Raw genomic sequence first — 24045 nt, 5'->3', positions numbered from 1 at the left:
AATAATAATAATAATAATAATAATAATAATAAACAGTAGAAAATATTCAATATTTATCACACCTACCATGTTATACAAGGTGGTTCAAATATGACCGGGACTGATTTGTGTGTAAACAAGCCGCACAGCGCAGCAGCTGTGCGACCTTGAGGGAGTGAAGCCACAACCTCCACCCTCCCTCCTGTTCAGGTTAGAACCTGTTCAGTTCTGTCTGGGAGTTGCTAGAGTGACGAGTGAACAGAGGGCACTGCGGAGCGTGGAACAATGCATTGTGATCAAAATCCTTGTTGGAGAAAACGTCCCGTCTGCTGAAATTCACCACAGACTCCAACAACAGCATGGGAAAGAGTGTCTCTCACGGACCCGTGTGTTTGAGTGGCGTAAGTGCTTCAGAGAGGGCAGAGAGCGCGTGGAGAATGAACCGCATGATCGTCGGCCGCGAACATCCGTCACCAAGCCAAACACTGATCGTGCAGATGCACTTATTCGTGAGAATAGGCACATCACTATCAAGGTACTTTGAGCAATGCTGTCCATCGGTGTTGGTGGTGTAGAAGACATCATGAAATACAACCTGCACATTCGCAAGGTGAATTCACGGTGGGTACCATGCACTTTGATGGATGTGATCAAAATGGTGCGCATGCAAGCTGTCAGTCATCTCCTACAGCAGTTTGAAGACGAAGGTGATGCATTCTTGAAGTCTATAGTGACCACCGATGAAACGTGGGTGCATTACTTCATTCCCGAGTCCCAGCAGTCATCACGCGAGTGACGGCACACCAGTTCTCCCAAACCCAAGAGAGCACGGAGGAGCTGTTCGGAAGGAAAAGTGATGGCAATGTTCTTCTGGGATTGGCAGGGGGTTATCCATGTAGACTTTCCGACAGATGCCAGAAGAGTCAATGCAGCTTATTACTGAGACCTCCTGGCAACAGACGTGAATGAAAAGAACCGATCCAAGCGGAAGACAGGTGGAAAGCGGGTAGCCTTCCTTCAAGACAGTGCATGCCCCCATACGGCCAAAACATCAATGGAAACCCTCTGTAAATTGAAAAGGAACCTTCTGACACATCCGCCGTACAGTCCCAATTTGGCCTCAAGTGATTCCTACCTGTTCGGAAGGCTCAAGTCAGACTTGCAAGGCATGCGGTTTGTGGACGACATTGTCATCCAGACTGTTCGGGAGTGGATAAGCTGTCAACCACAAGCCTTTTTTTAAAAGGGCATCAGGATGCTTCCAGAACATTGGAAAAAATGTGTTGACTCTGGAGGGGAGTACGTTGAAGACTGACATGTGCAAGTAAGTGTTTGGCAATTATGGTTTAAAAAAAAAAAATCAGTCCCGGTCATATTTGAACCACCTTGTAATTACAACATTTTTGTGAGAAACTGCTAATTTTGAACCACAAAACCCAATGCAAATTACCTTCCATTATGTCCTAAATTTCTGGTATTGAACATAAGAAGTCAATTTGGTTCAAGTGGTAAAACTTCCGACTGGAGTTCAAAAGGTGCATTGCTGGAATCTCAGACAAGTTAGGACACCAAATATCCTGAGGATTTTCTAAACTTCCTCAGTCCCTTCTGGCAAATACTAAGACAGGACCTCACATTGCAACACGACTACTTCTACATATTGTCACAGGCTTCCTATGTAACGCGACAAGAAATGGTGGGTTTCGGATTAGACGAATGTTTATTGGACAATTATTTGTTTACACTCACAAATATAATCACTCTCAGTAACACCTTACACATTTCCTCTTCAATGGCTATACTCTTGGACGGCTATTCTAGGTGGAGTGTCTTCGTTCTTGGTTCTTCTCTTTTCACTTGTTGAATCTGAACTATTCTTCGTTCTTTGAACTGTTCTCGGTTCTTCCTTTAATGTTCATTGAATCTGAACTGTCCTGGTCTATTGTCTTCTACTCTTTTATAACCTACCCTTGGACAGGATAGAAGACACCTTGATGAAGGGTTTAGTTTCACATGTTAGATAGACTTTTCGTTAGCAGGGTCAATTCGTTGACGTAGGAACTCAACAATTCAGTCTCTGTTGCTTAAGCACTTCCCTACGCAACGGTCTCTTTATGTTTTGTTGGCTAGGAATTGCTAGCCGTTGACCAGCAATGGACGTTCTACAGTCTGGCCTTCCTGGCGGCATGCCACGATACGTTCCAAATCATTTTCCACTGATTGTGTCATTAATAAACTATAATAAACAAAAATATGGCAAGCCTACTTGCCTAAAGCTTCTGTGGCTCTCCCTTAATTTTCACATAATAAAAATAAGGAATCCATGCCATTGCATAGTTCCATAATTTTCATATACAAAAAAGTTGCATGAGTAAACTATAGCATTTCATGCAGCAAATATCAATGTGCGTAAAAATATTCTACTCCGTCTTTCATACAAACCTTTGCTGTGATATCTTGTAGGTCCTTCATATCCTTCTTCTCAGCAAGAGGTGGACATTTTTGGACAAATTCATTGAGAATAGCAAGCATAAGAAATTGGGCTGGGGGAGTAAGGGTCAGACCATCCCTCAGCAATCCAACAAGTGAGCTCCAACTCTCAGCAAGCTGAGAGCCTGAACAGGTCTGCATGTAGCAATAGAAGAACTCCAGAACACTCACTTCTAGAGATAAGCTCTGCAAAATGACATATATCAAAATCCAATTAACACTTCTTACCGTTGAATAATATTCTGCCACTGATTACATCTGAGTCCACTAGATTCATTCATTTACATGGGATTTAGCCCACCATCCACCAAATATCACACAAGAGAGACAAAACTACAGCATGTGAAGCAAATGAGATCTCTAGACAATATGAATGGGCCCATCAAAAACTGACAGGCTTTACAACTTCTATACTTCATCTAATATTGTTACAATGATTGAATAAGCAAGGACAAGATGGGTAGGAAATGTAGCAGGCCTAGATGTAATCAGAAACACCTACAAAATTTTGGTTTTAAAACTTGAAAGAAAATGAAACACTTGGGAGGTATGAGTATGGATGGAAGAATAATACTGTCACGTAGTATGTGTGACTATAGACATGGTTTGGATTGGTGAACAGATTTATTGGCCTCTTCCAGGTCGTAACTACAAATAAATGTAACATTATCACTACTTCCATACTTGTATTCACTAAAGCACACTGTCTAGTGTTCTCAGTCTGTTACTAGAAGTTTCCTGGTATTGGCTACAACAGGGGGCTGCAATCTGAATATTTTCTACATATGGGACCTGAATCCACAACTCTGTAAGCCAACCTCTGAAGCATGTTATTAAACATTACAACATGTTTACTAACCTTGTTGGCTCCTTGTATTGGGGGTGGTTGCTTCACTACCTGATTGACAGTCTGTACAAGCGTATCAATAGGCATTACACGAATTGCCCCTACTAGGTAGACTAGCACTTGCTGATCAGGACTGGCTGTAGGAACCACCTGCAATTATGAACACAATTAGAGACTACATTTGGCAGTGAATTGAAAACCTCACCGGTATAAGTACTAACCTTTCTTGCAACTGGGATGAGTTGCTCTGTCCGTTCTTGCCAAGCAACAGCAATTGCTGCCAAAAAGTTGGTACCATGATGCAGAGAAATAGGACTGAGAAATTCGAGCAGATGATGTTTCACTACGCGAGGACTTCCCAGCACACAACTCTGATGTTCCCTGAACAGGTTGCCAAAACTGATTTATTACCAAATCCAGCTGTTTGATCAAATGACACATTCTTCATGTTCTATCGTCATTTGTATCATGCCATTCTTCTAGCTACTATGTAACTACTGTGTATCACTTAAAGTAGCTCTTAATTTACTTGTCTTATTGAACATTGTTCAACTTCTAAACATTTACAAAAGAAAAAATAAAAAAGAAATATTCTTTTGAAACATAACTTGTAATTTGATACTGATTTCAGAACTACCTATGAATGTAGCTTCAGATTATTAATGCATTAAATACTGCCATGTGTATGTGTGACTATTTACAGGGTTTGGATTGGAGACTGGATTTACTGACTACTTATAGGCTGTAACTACTAGTAACTATAACACTATTCCTAACTTTCACACTTTACAAATCACTACAGCAAATGCTAAGCCTTTTCAGTCTTCTGTTTCTTCACCAGTCATCCCCTGGTAATGGCTTCTAACAGTGGACATTCTTCTTCAGTTTCCATGCTCACTTCATTGCTGTCTGGCAAATATCCCAAAACTCTCTCACATCTAAACTTGTCTCAGTTATAACAACTCAGCACATATCACATAGAAAACATCATTAATTATTGCACTCCAAGAGTTTCCATGGGAACTGGTTTGTTTGAAAAGGTGTTACTTAGTAATGGCCGCATATACTTGCTTATTAAGAATCACTTGCCTAGAAGCAAATGTTGTTTTGAGGTCACCCAGTAATGAGTCTACATGCTACAATATTCTTTCTGTTATATTCCTCTAATTACAAAAAAAAAATACATTTAATAAATTTACCATTCATTTCCAGTCAAGACAGCCTGCCACAAAGCAGACACACTGGCAATGATACGGGGCATATTGCTAAGAACCGTTCTTCTTGCAGTAACATGGGGATCAAGTTGACCAAGTTTCTCTTTAGAGACTGGATCCTGAAACATAAAAACATTTACATATTTAAAGTTAAACCAAGCAACTGCAGTAAGATACAATGTGACATATCTGTATCATCAACTCTATATAAAAAAGTCTCATGCAATATGCCCAACATCTGAAGATCACTGCGGAATTTCTAATGCAATTAACTATTGCAAATGTATTATGAATATTCACAGGAGTGCTAAAATGAGTGTGGCAGATTTGCTGAACCTACTTTTTTAGAAATTCTCCCCATAAGAAGTCAAACAGCTTCGACCCAAAAAACTTCTTAAGAGAATTCCGCTGTATTTATTTTTTGTTAATTTAGGGACACTGTCAGTAGGTCAGACTATAAGCACTCAATGGTAAAACATTAGTGAATAATAAAATGGGAAAAAATGTGGAAGTGGTTCTGATACTTTTAGGTACTATCCTAGCATTCAGTTGTGAGGTCCAAGGAAAACCAGGTAGATGGGCAGAGATTTTAAGCCAACACCTTCCTAATATGAAAGAGTATTGTGACGTGTTGCGCAATGGAGGACATCCCTCCCTCCCCAGCAGTACGTAGCGGCATCGTAGCACTGTCATTACTATGGTAATAGGCAAGTCAACACCCCGCCCCTCTCCCTGCGGTGACGTAACACACAACACCGCAATCGCTACGTACCCGTAAACAACTCCCAACAGTGTGGCTACGTAACAGGCAAACACTGCGACTATATAAGGGAACTACACAGCCGCTGAAAACAGTTCTCAAGTCAGTAGTGAACCAGTTCTCAAGGCAGCAGCCTATGAGTTGAGCTGGAATATAGCCAGCAGTTAGTCAGCAGTGCGGAGTTGAAATATAGCAGCCGCCTAAGACAGCTGAATTGTAATAGTCACCGAGTTCAGTTGTAACGAGTGAATCGGATAGAGTGAATTGATTTGTGTGTAGGGTTTGTAAATTGTGTAAACCCGTAACATTGTTATAATTAATTGTAGCTATTACGTCGTGGTGGCAGGGGGCGTGGAGGTATCCCTCCTTGCCACCACATCTTATGCTGTAAAGGGTTAACACAATAATACTAGATTACCCTCAGCTAGGATTCTCCTGGTTCTGGACCTTCTTCGTTGCATACAGCTGCCACCATCTATTATATCTTAAGAGGGTTGATGAGAATACTAAGGGCCGGTAGCGCGTTAGTCGAGCGTTCTCTGTTGGCTGGCCCCTTCATCACTGTAACCACTTCGTATTGGCGTAAAGCGGGCGTGTCAGGTATGACCCGCCTCTACCCATCGACTGTCACACCATATATTACACCTCTATGACAGGGGTGGATTTGATATCTCACCGCTGTCACCAATTATTATGTCTTAGTGACGGGGGTGGGTTAAAACACACTAAATCACTTTGTCTGCCATTTCTCTATGGCTAGTCCCTTTGCTACGTCAGTCAACCCTTCGTTGACTCGGCCCACCGCCGTTGCCATAAGTAATGCTTCGATGGCAGGGGTGAGTAAAACACAATTACTAATTCTCTCTGTCAGCCACCTCTCGTTGGCCGATCTCCACCTCTGCTATCACTTTCTTATGCCTGAAGGGGGCTAATAAACTATCTAAATTACTCTTCACTTGTTCCATCAGGAATGCATCCCCTTGTCTCTACTACTAGTCTCTCACCCTTAACTAGGATTCTCATAACCCTTACTGCTAGTTGCATCCGGCTGCTGTTGGCTACCTGGGTCAGTTCTGCCTTCGCTTGGGTCAGGATCGCTTTGGATCGGTCGTGGATGGGTTGGATTGGGGAAGTAAATCACAATCCCAGTACATCCTACTCTAATTACCTTGTCTATTTACACTCTTATTTACAATCCTATCTACAGTATGAACAATGCCGACCTTCGGTCAGGACTATATAGCGTCTTGACTTTACCATGCTATGACTTCATCATGGTCTCCCCTTCTGGGGTGTAGGACTTGAGCCTCTCTCTCTCTCTCTCTCTGTTTCGACTCATGAGGATATGCAAGTATTCATTGCTCAATGTGATCCTCTTTCCTCTCTCTATTCCCTACTACTCATTACATAATTCTACACTATTCTGTCATAATACTTCACCCTTAAAATATTCTGCCCCTGAAGTTATACATACTGAAAGCCTACATATATTTATCACAAAATCAAGAGTCACAAGTATAAATACAAGTGTGCATGCTCTGCACACTACCAGTAATCCTAACACTCTATCTAACGTCTGCCATATTTACTACACTAGCAACCTCACCTATTGCATGTTACATCATTTTTCATATTCTACCCTCAAGAACTCGCTTGGCACACTGGACATTGTTTGCAACATTTGACAAACAACAATTTACCAACAACCACAAGGTTTAACAGCATGGCTTGTATGAGCAAACATGACTTACTTGAGTTAGAGACGCAGCGACACCACCACTCGTAGTACCCATGTCGGACAGAGCCTGCGGCTAATTGTTACGTTTTTAGATCAAATCCCCATTGAGTTTTTTTTTTATACACTAATTTTGCTGGCGCTGCAGTTGGCGAAAGAGGGAGGTAAACTACTCCCCTTTTTCTATATTTTGGGGGGGGGAGGGTTTCCATTGGCTAACCCCTTTGGTGGTGGGCGGGTCCGTCGTACCTCATCACTGCGTATTTGATAAATTCATTATACTCCCATGGCCCAGTTAGGGGAGCTTCCTACTTATGCGATTACGCATAAATACTGAGCGTCAACATTCTTAACCTAGATCCCTAGTCCAGGTGTTGTCATCCTCGCTCTAATTGCTATAAAACGCTTTTGCAAGTCTCATAACATTTAGGCAATGTCTTTTGATTTTCAGTCTCGAAATTGCGGCATAACAGTAGCCGAGATTTGTAGGTTGTTAAATAAACAATTAACAGTCTGAACGGCGTCTTCAGTAACAAAACACGTTACAGTATTATCCATTCATCTGTGTCATTTGGTGTTCCATGTTATACTCATCAGTGAGAGGAATAAGTGAAATAACTACCTGTTGTAGTGGTGTTGGCATGAACACATGTACCAGGTTATTAAATATCTGGCCAGGATTTGCTCCAGGTATGCCCATGTGTATGGTTCCAGATCCAGCCAACAGCTGCTGACTGAAAGCATGGGACAACTGCTGGGTATTATCCAACAGGCAATAATGGCACAGTACAGTCAGAGCCTCCAATTGTGTCACCGTGTAGTCCGCTGGCAAACAGCACGATGCAGGTGGTGTACTGAAATATTTAAAAACAAAGGGCTATAGAAGAGTTCGATCTGGAGTCCTCACATCTGTGACTATGAAGAGTTCTGTCTTCTCAGATATAATGCTGTGCAGTCTGGTGAAAGTTAACAAACATTTTGAAAGAATGTATCAGACTACTTGCTGTCTGCTTTATGCTTGGCTCACAGTTCAAACCTGAAGATGGAGGGAGTCTGTTCTTCTGAAATGCTTTCACTGACTACATGGCATTATATCCCATAAGATGGGGCTTTTCACAGCTATAGTAATGTCCATGACAGAAACAATTATCTTGAAGGAAAAGGATCGTTTGTAGTTTATTTAATGACACTGGTATTTTGACTATACGTCACTGTATGTTAGGATAACAGATGGATAAACTGGAAAGGATCTGAAAGTAAGCAGCCATGGCCCTAATCAAGGCCTTGTATTTGAGTGGAGGGAATGAGGAAAATCACAAACAACTTCTGTCAGGATATCCACCTACATGAAATACTTGCAGATTAAGAAAAATTAATAAGGTCATAGGCCTGATGCCTCACAAAAAACAGATGAGAGGTCTGCAGGTCCACAGAATATTTGCCAACAGATCACTGCACTGTAAACATCACATAATAAACTGAATTCTTGACTTTATACCACAAATATTTTGCTGTCCACATCAAATATTGACAAATAAAAGAAAAATCAGTATTTTTTACTCTGAATATACAAAACAAAAGCGGCATGTCTGTTCTTTCCCACCTTTTGTACGACTCCCCACAACGGCTAGACGTTCCATAAAATACAGACAGTTTCTCCAAATTGCAGCACAACTGATTCACCACACTCATCACTACGTGTGTGAGGGACTGAACCATGAATGGAAGGGCAGATATAACCATAGTTGTCCAGTGCTGATGCAAGTGTCTCATGTGGTCCTAGAAGGAGAAAAGGGGTAGAAAAATCTTTATACTGAAACAAGAATGAATGTTACTGACTAGCTAGTCAGATAAGAAACTCCTCATTTGAGACTACCAGACTACCAAATGACAGATTTACATCTAATAAACCTTTTTTGTATATATTTATTTCTTTTCAATAACTTCTGTTGAGTAGCCACCTTCTTGAAACAGAACTACTTTTGAAATTTGAGGTTCTCATAGAAGTGAATATTAAGATTAATGCCTTCTGGGGATGTGAAGCCATGCACTCTGGTAGAAATTTACCAATACTTCAGATGTACACACTGCCTTCATCTTCAGGCTTGAAGAGTAAGCTGAGAAAGCAACCAGCGTGAAGCAAGTTGCAAGTCCCTTCACAGCCACTGCTGTGAAAACCTCAAATCTAATATGACAATTACCATCCTCTGAGATGTTTAGCTGTGTAAACTGACACAAAGATACCCACATTTCAGATTAACCATTGCCTCCATCTACCGTGAAGCTAGGGGTGAGAGATTCCTATGACATGTCAGTATATTTTCTACAAGATTACACAACTTCCATGATTTATTCTGACTGTCTTACAGTGCATACGAGTACATTTATTCACCTCACTCTTCTCTCTTGCACTACATGTTTCAACACTGAAGTGCCATCTTCAGTAGTTCGACGTACATAGAAAAGCACCTGAAGATGGCACTTCAGTGCTGAAACATGTAGTGCAAGAGAGAAGAGTGAGGCGAATAAATGTATGCACTGTAAGACGGTCAGAATAAATCATGGACATAAATCAGTGCAACAGGACGCTGAAATATAACATTACACAACTTCGCTTCCAAAAAGAGAGTATTTTCATATTGTGGTATGTCCACTGAAAGCCAGAATAGTTTAATCAGCAGAGATGGCCACTGCAAGGCAACAGCTCTGTAAACATATTTCCACGGCTACCAGGTCATGTGACTACAGCTACGCTGACACGCAACAGAGGAACATGTCATGTCCAAGTCTGCAGTGATGTCGTGAACAACAGGAGAGCTGTGGGAAGCAGTGTTGCCATGTGATCTGGTGCCAGGTGAACCATGCTGCTACAGTGGAACACGTGATACCACATCACCCACATCAACAGAGGAACAACGTTCTCTGTGGGTCTGTGCAGAGCCTACATCTGAAGAATCGAAATACAAACATTCAATCTAGAGATGTCAGTAGCAAGTTTGGGGAGAGTCTGCAAACAGACCAATCTGAGTCTGTGGCTGTTGTGAGACAGTGGCCCCTGGTGGAGGCATAGGAGGTGGAGGAGCCCCCATTGCTGTAAGCCATTATGTAGCAATGTTGAGTTAATTGTGAGATAGATACCAACTTAGATGTGACACGGTCTCTGGCCAGTAAGGACATGAACACAAAAGCTGAGGGTGCTACAGTGTGGAAAGCTGTTATCAGACAACCAGTGAAGACACAACAGACTGAAAAGACTTAGTGTGTGTTGTAGTGTACTGCAGAGTTTGTGAATTAGCGATACTGCTAGAGTTACTTGTACTTACAATCTGTAAATGTTCAATATCCAATTACCAATTCAAACCCTGTCCACAGTCACCCAATCATGTGACAATATCCTCTATCAAGTCATCAGCACTCTGACTGTTATAATCAGTCTGCACCATTAGTGGCTACCCATTATGCAGATCATCACCAAGAGACGTATTACCACTTGTTAACTCCCCTGCCTATTACATGCATACTAACAATGATGATCATTATAGACTCTCCTACCTCCACAATAACAAACTTCATAAGAGTTTTCTGATTAAAACATAACGCTGACATTCAGAACTGCTGTCAGCACCAGCACACTGGTAACAGCCGATAACTACTGCATATATATCACTGCACTCAGAATAATGACGGGTATCGGAAGTAGAGACTCTTGTAGGCAATTGTTCATAACTTTGGGTATTCTCCCTCTTCAATCCAAATATATCTATTCTTTACTGTCTTTTATGGTTAACAACATGGATTCACAAGACATGGTTATAATTTCAATCTTTATCAACCTTCAGCCCATCGGTCACTATATCTCAAGGGAGCTTATTATATGGGTATCAGGGTGTTTAATAATCTTCCTATTTTCATAAAGTAATTATATTACAATCCTGTAGATTTTAAACTGGCTTTGAAAAAAAAAATTATGCGATCATTCATTTTATACTTTAGATAAATATTTTGATTTTAGATATGACAAGAATAATGCTACTATTCCCTTGTAATGACTGTCTGCCAAATGTTGTTGTTGCTATGTTGTGTAATGTTTTCATTGATTATGTATGTTTTTATTGCTCCTCCTATATGACTGTTTCCACATCCTCAACTGTATGGATCTATGGATTGATTGATTATGTATGTTTTTATTGCTCCTCCTATATGACTGTTTCCACATCCTCAATTGTATGGATCTATGGAATGAAATAAAGAACTAAAGAACCATTCAAACTTTCCTCAGAACAATTTTGGAGTTTTATTTTTTGGACGACTCTTGCATAATCCAGACACATTCAGTGGGAGAGTATGTTGCAAAAATTATTTCCCTGACTACAAATAAATACAGATCTCTCTACTTAAATTTACAATTTGTGGCATCAAACACACAGAAAGCCATGGCATACGACCTTAGTTTCAGTACACCTTACAAAGCCACACAGGTTAAATGGTTTTAACCAGAGAAGACAACATCCCATGCAATTTTACCTTTTCTGTTATGAAACCAAGTCATGGAAATGGAAATGAAAGAACAGTACAGATTATGACATTTACACTTCTATTAATTTTATCTGCAACATTTCTTATTTGTTAACTATTTTATAAAATAAACATAAAGTGCATTTAAGCATGCAAGAGAATTAACAAGTCTGGTTCATCAAAACAGTATGGAAGAACCCTTTTCTGTTTCTGTTTAAATAAAACTTTTGAAAATAAGATGTCATCAGACTATTTGTCAAGAAATGTTTCCAACTGATTAATGAAGAGACAACCCTAAACTTTCCTTCCTCTATACATAATACCTAGACAGGGAATATTAGGCTCAAACCTGCTGAAGTGCACTTAGGATAGCTGCAAGGAACATAGGCTGCTGTGCAATCACATGACCGCCAATGTATTTCAGTTGATTTGCTGGCACTCTGCTCAGTGATGATACCTGCATTACTTCTTTGCTTACTGCAGCTGTTTCACCATCACCTTTCTGACAGTTTACTTGATGTTCAAGCATTATCAGAGCCAAGAGAAGTCTGGAAAGGAAGTTATTTAAGCACCATGCCATGAACATGTATTGGAATGAGACAGAGAGAAGATTCAAGTATTCAATAAATATCCATTATATTTTGTATAGTCTTCAGGTTTATAAAATGCTTCATTCACAGATTTTTATATTACAGCAATATTAATTTAATGCTGTATGGTTCCCTCCCCACCAAAAAAATTCATCAGAGCCTGCCTGCCTTACACAAAAGCTGTGTCTCAATTCTTACCTAAGCAACTGAATTTGAAAACCTTCAGAATGATCTGATCCTCGGTATTTACACCTGCCAGTATTTTCATTTCCTTCTACTACCGGATCATTGAACAATACTATTTCCTCTGTGAAGGTCCTCTGTTGCGGCTGCTCTTCAGACAAAGATGACTGCAATTAAAATTCAGTTGAAACAGACATGTAAGAATATGTAAATTTTATTCTAGTTCATTTTATCACTTTAGCTCCAATATCTGAGGCTTGTCAATTATAGATACTTTGTCCAGTTCACAGTATCTGGCAACATTATATATGGCATCTTCGAAGTGCACTAAGATATGAGCCACATTTCAAGTCTGGTGATCGTAAGAATCCCTTATATGCAACTGTCTTCAAAATATTGTATGTCAGCAGCATATGTATAACTGTTTAAAACGTGGCTGCATGTCACATGAAGAGAGTCTAGGAAAGATAGGGCAGTACAGGACAAACTCACCTCTACAGTCTTCCTCTTTATCTTCCTTTCCTTTTTCACTGCTATTTGCGACTGTCCCATTTAAGGTTTACAATGTGACTAAATAATTTGTGACATAGTTGTAACAGAACTCACTAAGTAAGCAATAAAGAAATAATAGGATACAAACAATAATGGGGCTGTAGTATAAGTAGCGAACCCTTAGGTTTACATTAGTGATCAATGATCTTGGTGTGGTCCTAGTTCAGCGGCATAACATAGCCGGAAAAAGAGTTGTAAATAACAAACACAGTTAAGTGAAACAATACTAAAACCGCAAATCAAAGATCCATGAACTAGACCGAGGGGCAGGGCTACACAATAAAATGAAAGAAAACTTGAGTAGAACAGAGAAAATGCAAAACACTAATGTACATAAAATCAATACTGCCAAATAGATAAGAAATGCACAACATTCATTGCACTTAACCACATCGCAGGTCAGGAGCAGTGGTTACTGTGGTCCGTAGACCAAGTTACTTAAACATCAAGCCACAAATAACCTTCCAATGCCCTTCACTTCATTTCCCAGTTTAACTGACATGTACATGTGGAGGGTAGGCAGGAAATTTTCAAGGTCAGAAATGTACTCATATAGGGACTTGCGGAGCCAGTGATGCACAGCTCACTCCACAAGCAACTTCCTCCAATGCAATCTATGAAAGCACACAACCCTTCATATGGTACAAGATCAGCACAATACAATAGGTATGCAAGAACTTCTCCTTGACCACAGCGGTCTCACAAATATAAACTCATGAGCAATGAACTACCAGTCCAAAAAATGTTTCCAGTGTCACCTTCCAAGGAATCCTAACAGAGTAGTGAGTACTGACACGGAAGCAGGGGTCAACCACCTGTCACTCCAAGTACTCAGCCCACTACTGCTTCCATTGTGCATCCCTGATTTCAACATGATTTGTTAAAATAGCCCTATCCTCAATGCTACGATCAGAACCTGTCTGAGGCCCTACTAAAACCAATCAGCTCCAACCATGCAAAGCTGAAGATCTTCATTCTATGCCCAGCCAGGTCTGGGCGTGGATTCCTCCTCCTGCCCAAATTTTCATGCATACAGCTTTAAATCCTGCCAGAACTTATGGCCATTGCTATGATGGTGACTTTCGTATGGTAGACTATCATATATAGGATACAGACTGCCTCATTCCACTTTTTCAGCAGACGTACCTTGTTTTTCCAATCAATGACTGTGTCAGTATCAGTGATGTGCTTATTGTGTATACATGAAAAGTAAAACGTTTTTGTTCACCCAGGCAAGGGCATGAAAAATTGAACTTTGCCTTCAGAATGACATTTAATATTTGGGCCCAGTTTCTCAATACATACCTTTGCAGCATGAACATCTTGGCTACTTGCAATGGTTTTCATGCTATAAACACTGGAGAGGACACAGTGAAGAACCACTTTTTGAACCTTGCATCGTGACAGTAGGTCCGCTATGTAACAAGCAAACCCCTTGCCACTATCACGAACAAGGTAAATTAACTCGGAACAGATGAGCATGAGAAGCTCAGCACTTGCAAGCTGTACCTTTAGCCACAAAACATAAACATCAATAAGTCATAATAAAAGAATGCATAAAGCATAGTCCTATTAATATAAGAATTCAAATGCAAAGTGTAGTTGAGAATTTTTTCAGTTGGCCAAAACTATATTACAGGATGACATGCCACAATAATGCATGAGAACAATCTTCTTTCACTGATTTTATAACAACAGGAACATACTGGACTTCTCACATAATGCATATTAGTAAAACTTCAGCTTCTTAAATGACACTTCCAACAGCTAACAGCAAACAGATTGGGCTTTTGCTGCATTCTAGGAATGACATAGTAAGTTGCCCTCAAGCACATGTGGAATAAGCTATTATTTATATATACAGCCTGCAAATGTCTGTTTGTCAAAAAACTAAGCAACGTTCTCAACAAAGTATTTTTGGTTTTTAATTCAATAGTTATTTTCTTGATGTGGCTCTCAGATTTGTAGGAAATTTGTATAGGCTTGTGTACAGTATGTATATCAGACTGTGGACAATACCCAACACAACTGTGGTGTAATAAAATACCTGTCTATTTCCTGCTATTTCCTCTTGGGTGAGTCGCATCTGACCCAAATTAGGATAATAACTCCTTGCAAAATAGAGACAAACAGAGATTAAAGCCTCCAGGTACATGCTACTTCGGTATGCTGTTCCAAACTCGCCACTTGAGGCAGCAATATCTCCATGGAAACTCCTGCCAAACACTGACTTGCGATGTCTAGTAAGCAGTATGAGAAGATCAGAGCTTCTGGCAACATTAGCAAGGCCTGTGGTTGCAGCAGCATACAGGAACATACGAGCATTTGTTAGCAAGATGCTACGAAGTGAACTGAGAGCATACAATGTTCTATGTGAGTCATAAACACCACAGTAGAGGAGCATGTGTGAATGAAACGGATGAATTCCAATTCCCACTGGCTGTTTGCAGGGTGATTTCACGTCAAAATATTGTTTATTCCCACCTTTAACCTAAAAAAAATAAATAATGACACATTAAAACAAAATGTTTCGTCAAACACACCTTAAATTGCTAAAGCTATAGTAAATCCACCATTTAAGGTTTCTTTGGTGAACAGTGGCTCTGAACACTAAAGTAAGGAAAATGAATACTGATATTCCTGACTTTGGATATGGAATATTAAATGAGATACAAACTTGACTTGAGAACATTAAATGGGGATTTCACTGTAACTTAATTTTATAACATCTTTTATGAGTAGTCAACAGGCATTCAAGACTAAAAGCATTCTCTGTTATTATGGAGGATGCCTAATACTGGCATCATGGAAGCCATCTTATTTTGGTCTCTTATTTTAACCCACTTCATTCTACATTTGCATGCCTCCCAAACACATCTGGTCTCCCAAGCAGCCTGAATAAGCTCTCCTAACAAAATTTTATATACAATATGTATTCTGTTTCCCATTCCAATATCTCTATCATAAGAATTATTTCCTAGATAAGGTCTGAATAGGTACCTAATGAATAGAACTCTAATGTACAGGCAGGTGCAAAAAGATGGTAACTTTTAAATGTGATGTTGACAGCAGTGTGAGGGGAGGAGAAATGTGGGGAGGGTGGTAAGTTGTAAAGTAGCACCGGAGGTTTAGTAGCCATGGAACAGTGGAACGTTCAAGAACGCGTAGTAGCCGTGCGGGCTTATTATCGACATGGCGACAGTTTGGTTGAGGCCTTACGGGAGTTTAGGCGGCATTTCAACCTTGCCCCTCGTGCCCACGCTCCATCTAAACATGCAATTCGAACGTGGGTTCAAAATTTCGAAGAGACTGGTTCAGTGGGAAAGAGAAAGTCTTCTGGTCGTCCACGAAGTGCTCGGACTCCGGAAAATGTCGAAGCCGTGCAAGCCTCCATCCTGAGAAGTCCACATCGCTCAGTAGGGAAAGTCGCAGCAGCAATGACTGTAAGTCATCGGTCTGTTCAGAAAATACTCCATGAACTCAAGTTTAATCCCTATAAACTGCAACTGGTGCCAGAACTGAAACCTAATGACCATTTGTTCAGCCGACAGTTTTGTGAAGCAATAATGAACAAAATTGACGAGAATCCTGATTTCATTGAAAATCTGTGGATGTCAGACGAAGCTCATTTTCATTTAAATGGGTATGTGAACAAGCAGAACTGTCGGTACTGGGCACAAGAAAATCCTGCTGTTCTTCATCAACAACCTCTACACAGCCCCAAGGTCACTGTATGGTGTGCAGTTTCAGTTCAAAGGGTGATAGGACCATATTTTTTTGAAGACATCGCAAGAAACACGGTGACAGTAACTTCTGAGCGTTATGTAACCATGCTTGAGACGTTTCTTGCTGCAAGAATTCACAGTGTACCGAACACTGATATCGAAAACACTTGGTTTCAACAGGACAGGGCGACCGCACACAAAGCAAGAGTGTCAATGGCAGCGGTCAGGCGTCTGTTCGGTAACCATGTAATTTCCAGAAACGGTGACATTGCTTGGCCACCTCGTTCCCCAGACTCATCAGTGTGTGATTTTTATTTATGGGGTTATTTGAAGAGTGTGGTCTATAATACACGCCCCACAACCCTAGCCGAACTTAGAAGATGAATAACAGAAGAGATCGCAGCAATATAACCCGACACTTTGCTCCGAGCCATGCGCAATTTTCAGGATCGACTTGCAGAGTGTATTCGGCAAGATGGACATCATTTTCACGATGTTATTTTCAAACTGTGAGTTATTTTTAAATTTCCAATGTAGAAGTGCACACTGAGTACCTTGATTAAATTAAAAAAAAAAGTATTTTTTTTCTCTATTTTCAAGAGTTCCCACCTTTTTGCGCCACCCTGTACTACTACTCTGTTAATCAAACATAATTCTAATGAAAACACTCACCTCCCTGCCCTCAGCACTCTGGCTGACCACCATATGGAGGATATCTTGCAATATCTCCTCAACTATACTGATGCTAGAGGGATCAACCCTGCTTACAGCATCATTTTCAAAGAACTCCTCAGCAGATGCTGACTCTTCCAGTTCTCCAAGTGCCTCCTCATCCCCTACAGGCCACCTCCGCTCAACTCCACTAACCATTTCAAATCCACCATTAACATTAGTGCTGCTGAATGATTCTCCTTCTTGATATTGTTCAGATCCACTTTCTATGCCTTTTGTAAGTCTCTGATTCTCTGCTTCAGATTTTGAACAACATTCTGAAAGGTCTGGATCAGATCTCTTCTTGCCGACTGATTCTAAAATGTCAGCTGGTTTTTCTTCCCTCCCCATTTCATGTCCCACTTTACTCTGATGAAACCTAGTAGCATTACAAACATGTTCATGTGCGGTTGCAACTTTCCCATTACTCATGGCTGCCAAATCATCTTCAGCTACAGAATCATTAGAAGTATTGCTGTTGGTCACGGCAGATGAAAAAGGATTTACAAAGACTGATATGTTTTGTAACTGGGGCTTGTTTAATGGAAATGCATTTTCATGTTCCTTAATATATGAGTTTTTCTCAGTTATATAATGGTTCTTTCTTTTTCCTCCACCAACAAGTGTCGTCACAGCAAATATTCGTTTCGCCCTAACAGGATTATCTGTCATATTTCTCCTGTCAATTTTTTGATTTTTTATACTCCTCTGATCTGTGGAGTCAGAAACATGATAGATTACATTCCCATCAACAGAACTGACTGCATAGATCTTTGCAGTAGCTGAATTCTCATCCAAATTGTCTCCATTTTCGACATCTTTCATAGCACATGTAAGAACAGTGTTTGAATGTTCAATGCTCACATGAAGAACACTCATTCGAGCTGTGACAGGATCTAACAACATCAAAAGAAGGGGATCCAGCAGTCGTGAGATATCTCCACAAAGGAAGGAATGCAGTAACCATGACTGTGCTAGCAATTTTAGAGGGCAACTTTCAACTAAGAGAAGATTATCTAACATCTTCAAGAGTGACTTGTCAAAAGTTCGCAAATTCCTGTTTATTCCTGCTTTGGTTTCAACTTCCCGCCCAACATGCCACATCAGAGCAAACCTCTGGAAAGCATCCACCCTGAGTTCAACGTTTTCCTGTGTCAAAGATTCACCTATAACATTCTCAACAGCATCACTACCAGGTAACACATTATGCAACTGGTGCAACAGTTCAACACAGAAGACTTTGTGCTCTGAGCTCAACTGGCCTAGATGGTGCCAAAGGGAGTGAGCTAGTACTGGAACTACATTTGTATGATGCTCTAAATACTGAACATGCCATGGTTTTAGGAGAGGTACCATAACAACAGCTACAACACCTTGGTGTTCATTCTCAGCAACTCCTGTGCTCTCACACTGTGATCTCAAGAGGGAGATGAGATCTAAAAGTGTTGATATAGCAACTAACTGGAGTGCTGGTACACTGCTGAGCCAACATGCACACACAACTAGAACTCGTAGCCACTCAGGAAAAGAATTCAGCTCCATGTGTTCATCTGTAATCAGTGATGACCCTCCAGGGAGGCAATATGTTGGAAAAGTAGACAGTTCAACAAGAAGGCTTGAAGCAACTTTCACTGGCTCCTCCCACTGCTCACTCTGATGACATACAGACACAGATTTCAAATGCACCCATGATTCATAACTCTTACTCTTCAAGCTTGTGCACCTGCATGATGACACTGAAGAGTCATCTGAAAAGGAACCAGCCTCTTCTTTACTAGTTTTCAAACATCTGTATAATAAACATTCAAGTTTTTCTGCGCGGATCTTGTCAGTTTCACATGGAAGAACAACTAACAATTCCTGAAACAGTTCACATACTTTTCTGCCATTTATAACATGCTGTCCACCAACAAACTTGACATAAAATTTCTCATACTGTCTTAGGCACTCCTCAAGCACAGATTGCTGCTTGCTTGGGATCTGAAATTCTGGAACAACTGAAGGGTTATGGGGTGATGACCCATATCTACTTAAACTGCTGTCCATCTGGTTCAATCCACATTCTATAGAGGGTCCCGCACATCTACTTATATCTGGACTCTCTCTCCCAATATGAGATATGGATTCTGAACTTAGAGTCTCAGCACTCTTTGACAGATCATCCATATGTTTATCTCCAGCAAGACTCCTCTCCATACCATCAGTCTTTGCTACATATAATAAAACTGGACTACTGACAGAGTAATTACTGAGCGAGTTCTTAGGACGCTTACTACGAAATCTGGCACTATAAGACTTCTTCATTTTGGATGACGCCTTCTTTGCTTCTGATCTGTCTTTACTTGTTCTGCTGCTTTCAGACAAATCACTGTTAGCTCTACTACGAACTAACTGTCCACTTGACAGGTCACTACAGCTTTTGACAACATCAGACTGTATGATAATTTGAATCTTCTCTTCTGAAAGATCAAGGGTAGAAACTTTTGCACTATCTGGATTGTTGGCTAATGCTGATGGTTGAATTCTAGAAAGAATTTTGGCACAAAGCTGAAGACTTCGGGTGACCTCTTGTGGCAGCAATGCATCACAATATTGCGTTAATTGAGTAATTATATGAAGGAATAATCCTGGGAGATATTCACTGGGTGTGTCCATGTAGGTTTCTAATGATACCGTATCTAGGAGGAATTCAGTCAGTGTACACACCTAGAAAACAAAGAAAAATCAACATAGATGGTTATAATTTTAAAATAATAGGCTAGGCTATTATTTAAGCCATGGTCTTTGAACACTCACATAATAATACAATAACTGAACTTGGAAATGTTTACTAACATATGTAAATTATATTATAAAAAATTAAAACATGTCAGTTTAAATATGTTACCCTGTCCTGTAAAATATTTCTGGTGGGTCACTGCAGCACCATACAATTTTAACAGATTTATTCTAATTCTAGTTATGTATTCTAGTTATGCCATTCACATCCACTGCAGACAGGACAACCAGAACTTAGTGATTTCTGTAGAGAGTTGTGGTGACCTTTCTAGCCTCCTTATACAATAGAATGTAGTATGTTCATCAGATTCAGAAAATTGGGATAATTACTCCTCACAATATGAATGCAACTTGTTAATTCATATATTGTAAGGGTAAAGTGTGCAGTGGGACATGCAGCACACAGTCTAATGTTCCTTGGGATTTGATATAAGATTAAAATTTTCAGTAATAGGAAACTTCTTGAACTCAGGGAATTCTGATTAACAGTCAGTCATATTAAAAACATTTCAGGACATTCACACTTACCTAAGCAAGAGAAATGAAGTATCACAAGGTTATAAATAATCTAAGAACACTGAATATGAGGCATTTCAACCATTTCCATACTGGTACTTGAACTGGTTCATAACATTCCATGAAAACCACAAGACAATTAAGTGAACAAACAGACATAAATAAAATATAAACAAATCAAACAACATAATGAAGTGCACTTAAAAATTTACCCTCTGCGTATACTTCTACATACAACTTACATCATTAACTGTAGTAAGAAAAATGGAAAGAAATACTTGATTCTTTAATTATCAAATTAACTCAGTTCACAATGAAACTAAACACAGATACCCACAGAAATAATGTGGACATCTCACTGTGGGAACAGACAACACAGTCATTTATAAACTATGTTACCACTGAAATCATCAGATGAACAATCATTAGTCAAGACTTTTCCATTTCTATGCCTGTGTCCACGTTATTACCTACAACTACAGTATATTTAATTCATCATTATACCCTGCTATTTAAACAGTTCATATATGTAAATTCTTGCCCCATATAAACACCAAAAAGTATTGTGGCATCTTATATCTTTTACAATCTCTTCAGTCTTACCTCTAAAAGATCTGGTGGTCCACTTCCAACAGGTTTAACTTCTCCTTTGGGTGACCGTTCATTCTCTAAACTTGCTTCCTCATTTGTTGTCTGCCGTTCACAGGCTTCATCAAAGAGAGTACCTGCATAGATCCAAATGTAACATGGTTCCAGGGTACTGAAGAGCAAGTTGGCAGACTTGAGCAACTCTTGACTACCTCTGTATATAGATCCACCAGTTTTCCCAGTACTGTCAGCATTACATTCACATGCAAGATACAATGTTCTGGAAGTAAAAAGTGCATATGCTGATCATACAGATGCTCCCATAGAGGAGAGAGAAGGTAAGTAATCACGGATCAAATTTAAATTCTTTTCAGAGGTAAATGATGATATTAGAACACTACATTGGTGACACTTCTACATATGGAAGATGAAGGAAAAAAGCAGGAAGAACATTATGTAACAGATAATTTTAAATTCTTGTTTATACAATTGTCAAGATAAGAACAAACTAGACTGATGTGATATGAGCAAGTAACAAACATAGCAAAAGAAAATAAATATAAATTTTGGCTTGGAAACTGCATGGATAGAGGTTACCTAGGAAACCAAGAAATAGCTCAGATGACAATTTGGAAAACAAACTCAAATAAAGAGAATTAAAGGATAAAAGGGGGATTTAAATGTTTCAGGAAACTGTTTCTTGAAAAGATAACAAAAAGGTAAATTCAAAAACCCAATGGCTCCAACATTGATAAATCTACAGGAAACCAAATAAAAACAAAGGGTATGGTAGATCTGGAAGTAATCTTTAATTTCACCATTACATTTTTATGGCTCACAATAGTTATTATTAAAAACAAGGCATCTCATGATAAGGGGTATTAAACAATGTGCAATCCTTAAAATTTATACTGCGGGTGTGGGAATTCAGCATGTTTCAGAATCGCCTACAGTTATTACTGAATGCATTCTATATTGTTCAATCACTCTCTGCTCATCGGCCACTCTTAAGTATAACCACTTAGTCAATTTTCTTCTATCAACAAAGTTAGGACATCAGTTTTGTGATAGTTTTGTGTTTAACAGTGATAAATCATGTTTAATTCATGCAGAATGCTAAAAAAAAATATATAAGATGTATGAGGCTTCAATGGCTTAGTTTTGGCTAGGAAAAGAGTTTCCAAATAAATCAACTTACCTGAATACTTCATATAATATATCATCCAATATGACTGGGCCAATATCAGGCTTATCTAGCAATGACACCAACAGTCTATAGGGACCTACGTCATGGGAAGTTCCTCCAACACCTTGACTCAAAGTAATTTTTATTGCCTGTGAAAAAATAACCACAAGACACTTCCTTAATCCTTCAAAGGACGAATTTTGAAGCGCCTAAAAGCACTGACAGGGTGAGTTTTTTTTTACACAAAATACTTCAGATGCTTCGGGCCCAAAGTAAAGCTCTGCAGTGCATTTGCATTCCATGGGACACTCCTGACAGCATATCTGACTTTCATTATACACTGAATTCAATCAAGGAGGAAACTTCACAACACCGCTGACACGGCCCAACATACCTCACAGATTGCTGCTGTAATTGCCAATAGCAGAATGAGTCATTAGCACTGATAAACGCGCACGGTCAGGTGGCATGATCTTGTCACTGCAGTTAAGTCGCAGTGATAGTCAGTCTGTGTTAGAGATTTTGATAGGGGGTCGACATTTATGCTGAAATGAAGTTCACTATTGAACACCATGTGTTTACTGTTAAAAATTTTTCAAGGCAAAAACTTACAGAAAATGTATCAGTAAGTTTCGTTGTAAATATCCTGATGTGCCAGTTCCCACAAAGTCGTGTGTATCCAAGCTTGTGAAAAAGTGGCAGGCCACAGGTCCAGTGTGTGACATAAAGAAGCAATCGAAGAGGATTGTGTTGACTGAAGAAAAAGTTCTAGATATTGTGGCACGACTACAGATCAGTGTTCGAAAATCATTAAGATGCTTAGCACAGAAAACCAGTGTTTCGCTAGGATCTGCTTTCAGTCAGAGCCACAAAATTAATCAAATTTTGTCCATATAAAATAACACGCATAATTAGTTAAATTACCATGGACCAACTTCAGACAGTGTTGCATAATTTATTTATGTGATGCAATGCATGTTTGCAAACAGAAGGGGGTCACTGTTAGCATCTGTTATAAAGCAAGGCAGGTTTGTATTATCTTTTTACAGTATTCTTATAATGTGTACATGTACAGAAACTGATGTGAGGGAATAGTCGTGGAGAAACGATCCATCTGCTCTACACTAGCGAGTGTGTGCGCATTCATCAGCGCTAATGACTCATTCCGTTATTGGCAGTTACAGCAGCAATCTGTGAGAGATACTGTATCCAACTCACGCTGTTCCCCTGGTTTCCTCGATGACTGAACACTCTGTATGATTATGATCTACAAGTACAACACAATGAAAACGGAAAATATATCAGTGTGCTCATACACTTTCCAGCACTTTCGATGTGAATGCACTCACATTTTCATACTCATCAAAAGGTTAGTAGAATACTGGCCCACAAATATTTGTTGAATGACAATGAAAAAAAATTGATTTCGGACTTCTCAATTTAAAAATCCCACTTTCTTATAGGGATAAAAATGACAGAAAGATACAAACACTGTGTAACAATTATATCACTATTGGAAGATAATAGTATATTACAGTCTTAATAAAAAGTAATTATGATTACTTCATATTTCAGAATACTAGAAATTTATATAAAAGATGAGAATATGCATCCACTGAGAAATAAATGTTCCTTTCAGGAAGTACAATATTTAGTTCAAACTTTCTCTCTGACCC

The 24045-nt window shown here is 39.5% G+C and overlaps 1 protein-coding gene across 4 annotated transcripts in view; it reads right to left on the bottom strand.

The window, feature by feature from the left end:
- The window catches only part of LOC111870294 (protein dopey-1 homolog), a 69795-nt gene that overhangs the window by 21669 nt on the left and 24081 nt on the right, over window positions 1-24045 (bottom strand). For 3 of the 4 annotated variants that reach the window (XM_023862452.2, XM_023862451.2, XM_023862453.2), the window contains exons 9-21: window positions 22382-22518; window positions 21199-21463; window positions 17263-20007; window positions 14913-15356; window positions 14171-14374; window positions 12329-12480; window positions 11890-12088; window positions 8629-8804; window positions 7648-7879; window positions 4516-4649; window positions 3538-3697; window positions 3329-3466; window positions 2422-2655 (exon numbers count right to left, since the gene is read on the bottom strand). In XM_023862452.2, the coding sequence (XP_023718220.1) occupies window positions 2422-2655; window positions 3329-3466; window positions 3538-3697; window positions 4516-4649; window positions 7648-7879; window positions 8629-8804; window positions 11890-12088; window positions 12329-12480; window positions 14171-14374; window positions 14913-15356; window positions 17263-20007; window positions 21199-21463; window positions 22382-22518 (5220 nt within the window). The remainder of the gene's footprint in view (window positions 1-2421; window positions 2656-3328; window positions 3467-3537; window positions 3698-4515; window positions 4650-7647; window positions 7880-8628; window positions 8805-11889; window positions 12089-12328; window positions 12481-14170; window positions 14375-14912; window positions 15357-17262; window positions 20008-21198; window positions 21464-22381; window positions 22519-24045) is intronic. The other variant, XM_023862455.2, reaches the window with a different exon arrangement.

Source organism: Cryptotermes secundus, unplaced genomic scaffold (assembly GCF_002891405.2).
Source record: "Cryptotermes secundus unplaced genomic scaffold, Csec_1.0 scaffold354, whole genome shotgun sequence".
Lineage (NCBI taxonomy): Eukaryota > Metazoa > Arthropoda > Insecta > Blattodea > Kalotermitidae > Cryptotermes > Cryptotermes secundus.
The sequence above is the reverse complement of the archived record's forward strand: the minus strand, read 5'-3'. Positions and strand labels throughout refer to the sequence as shown.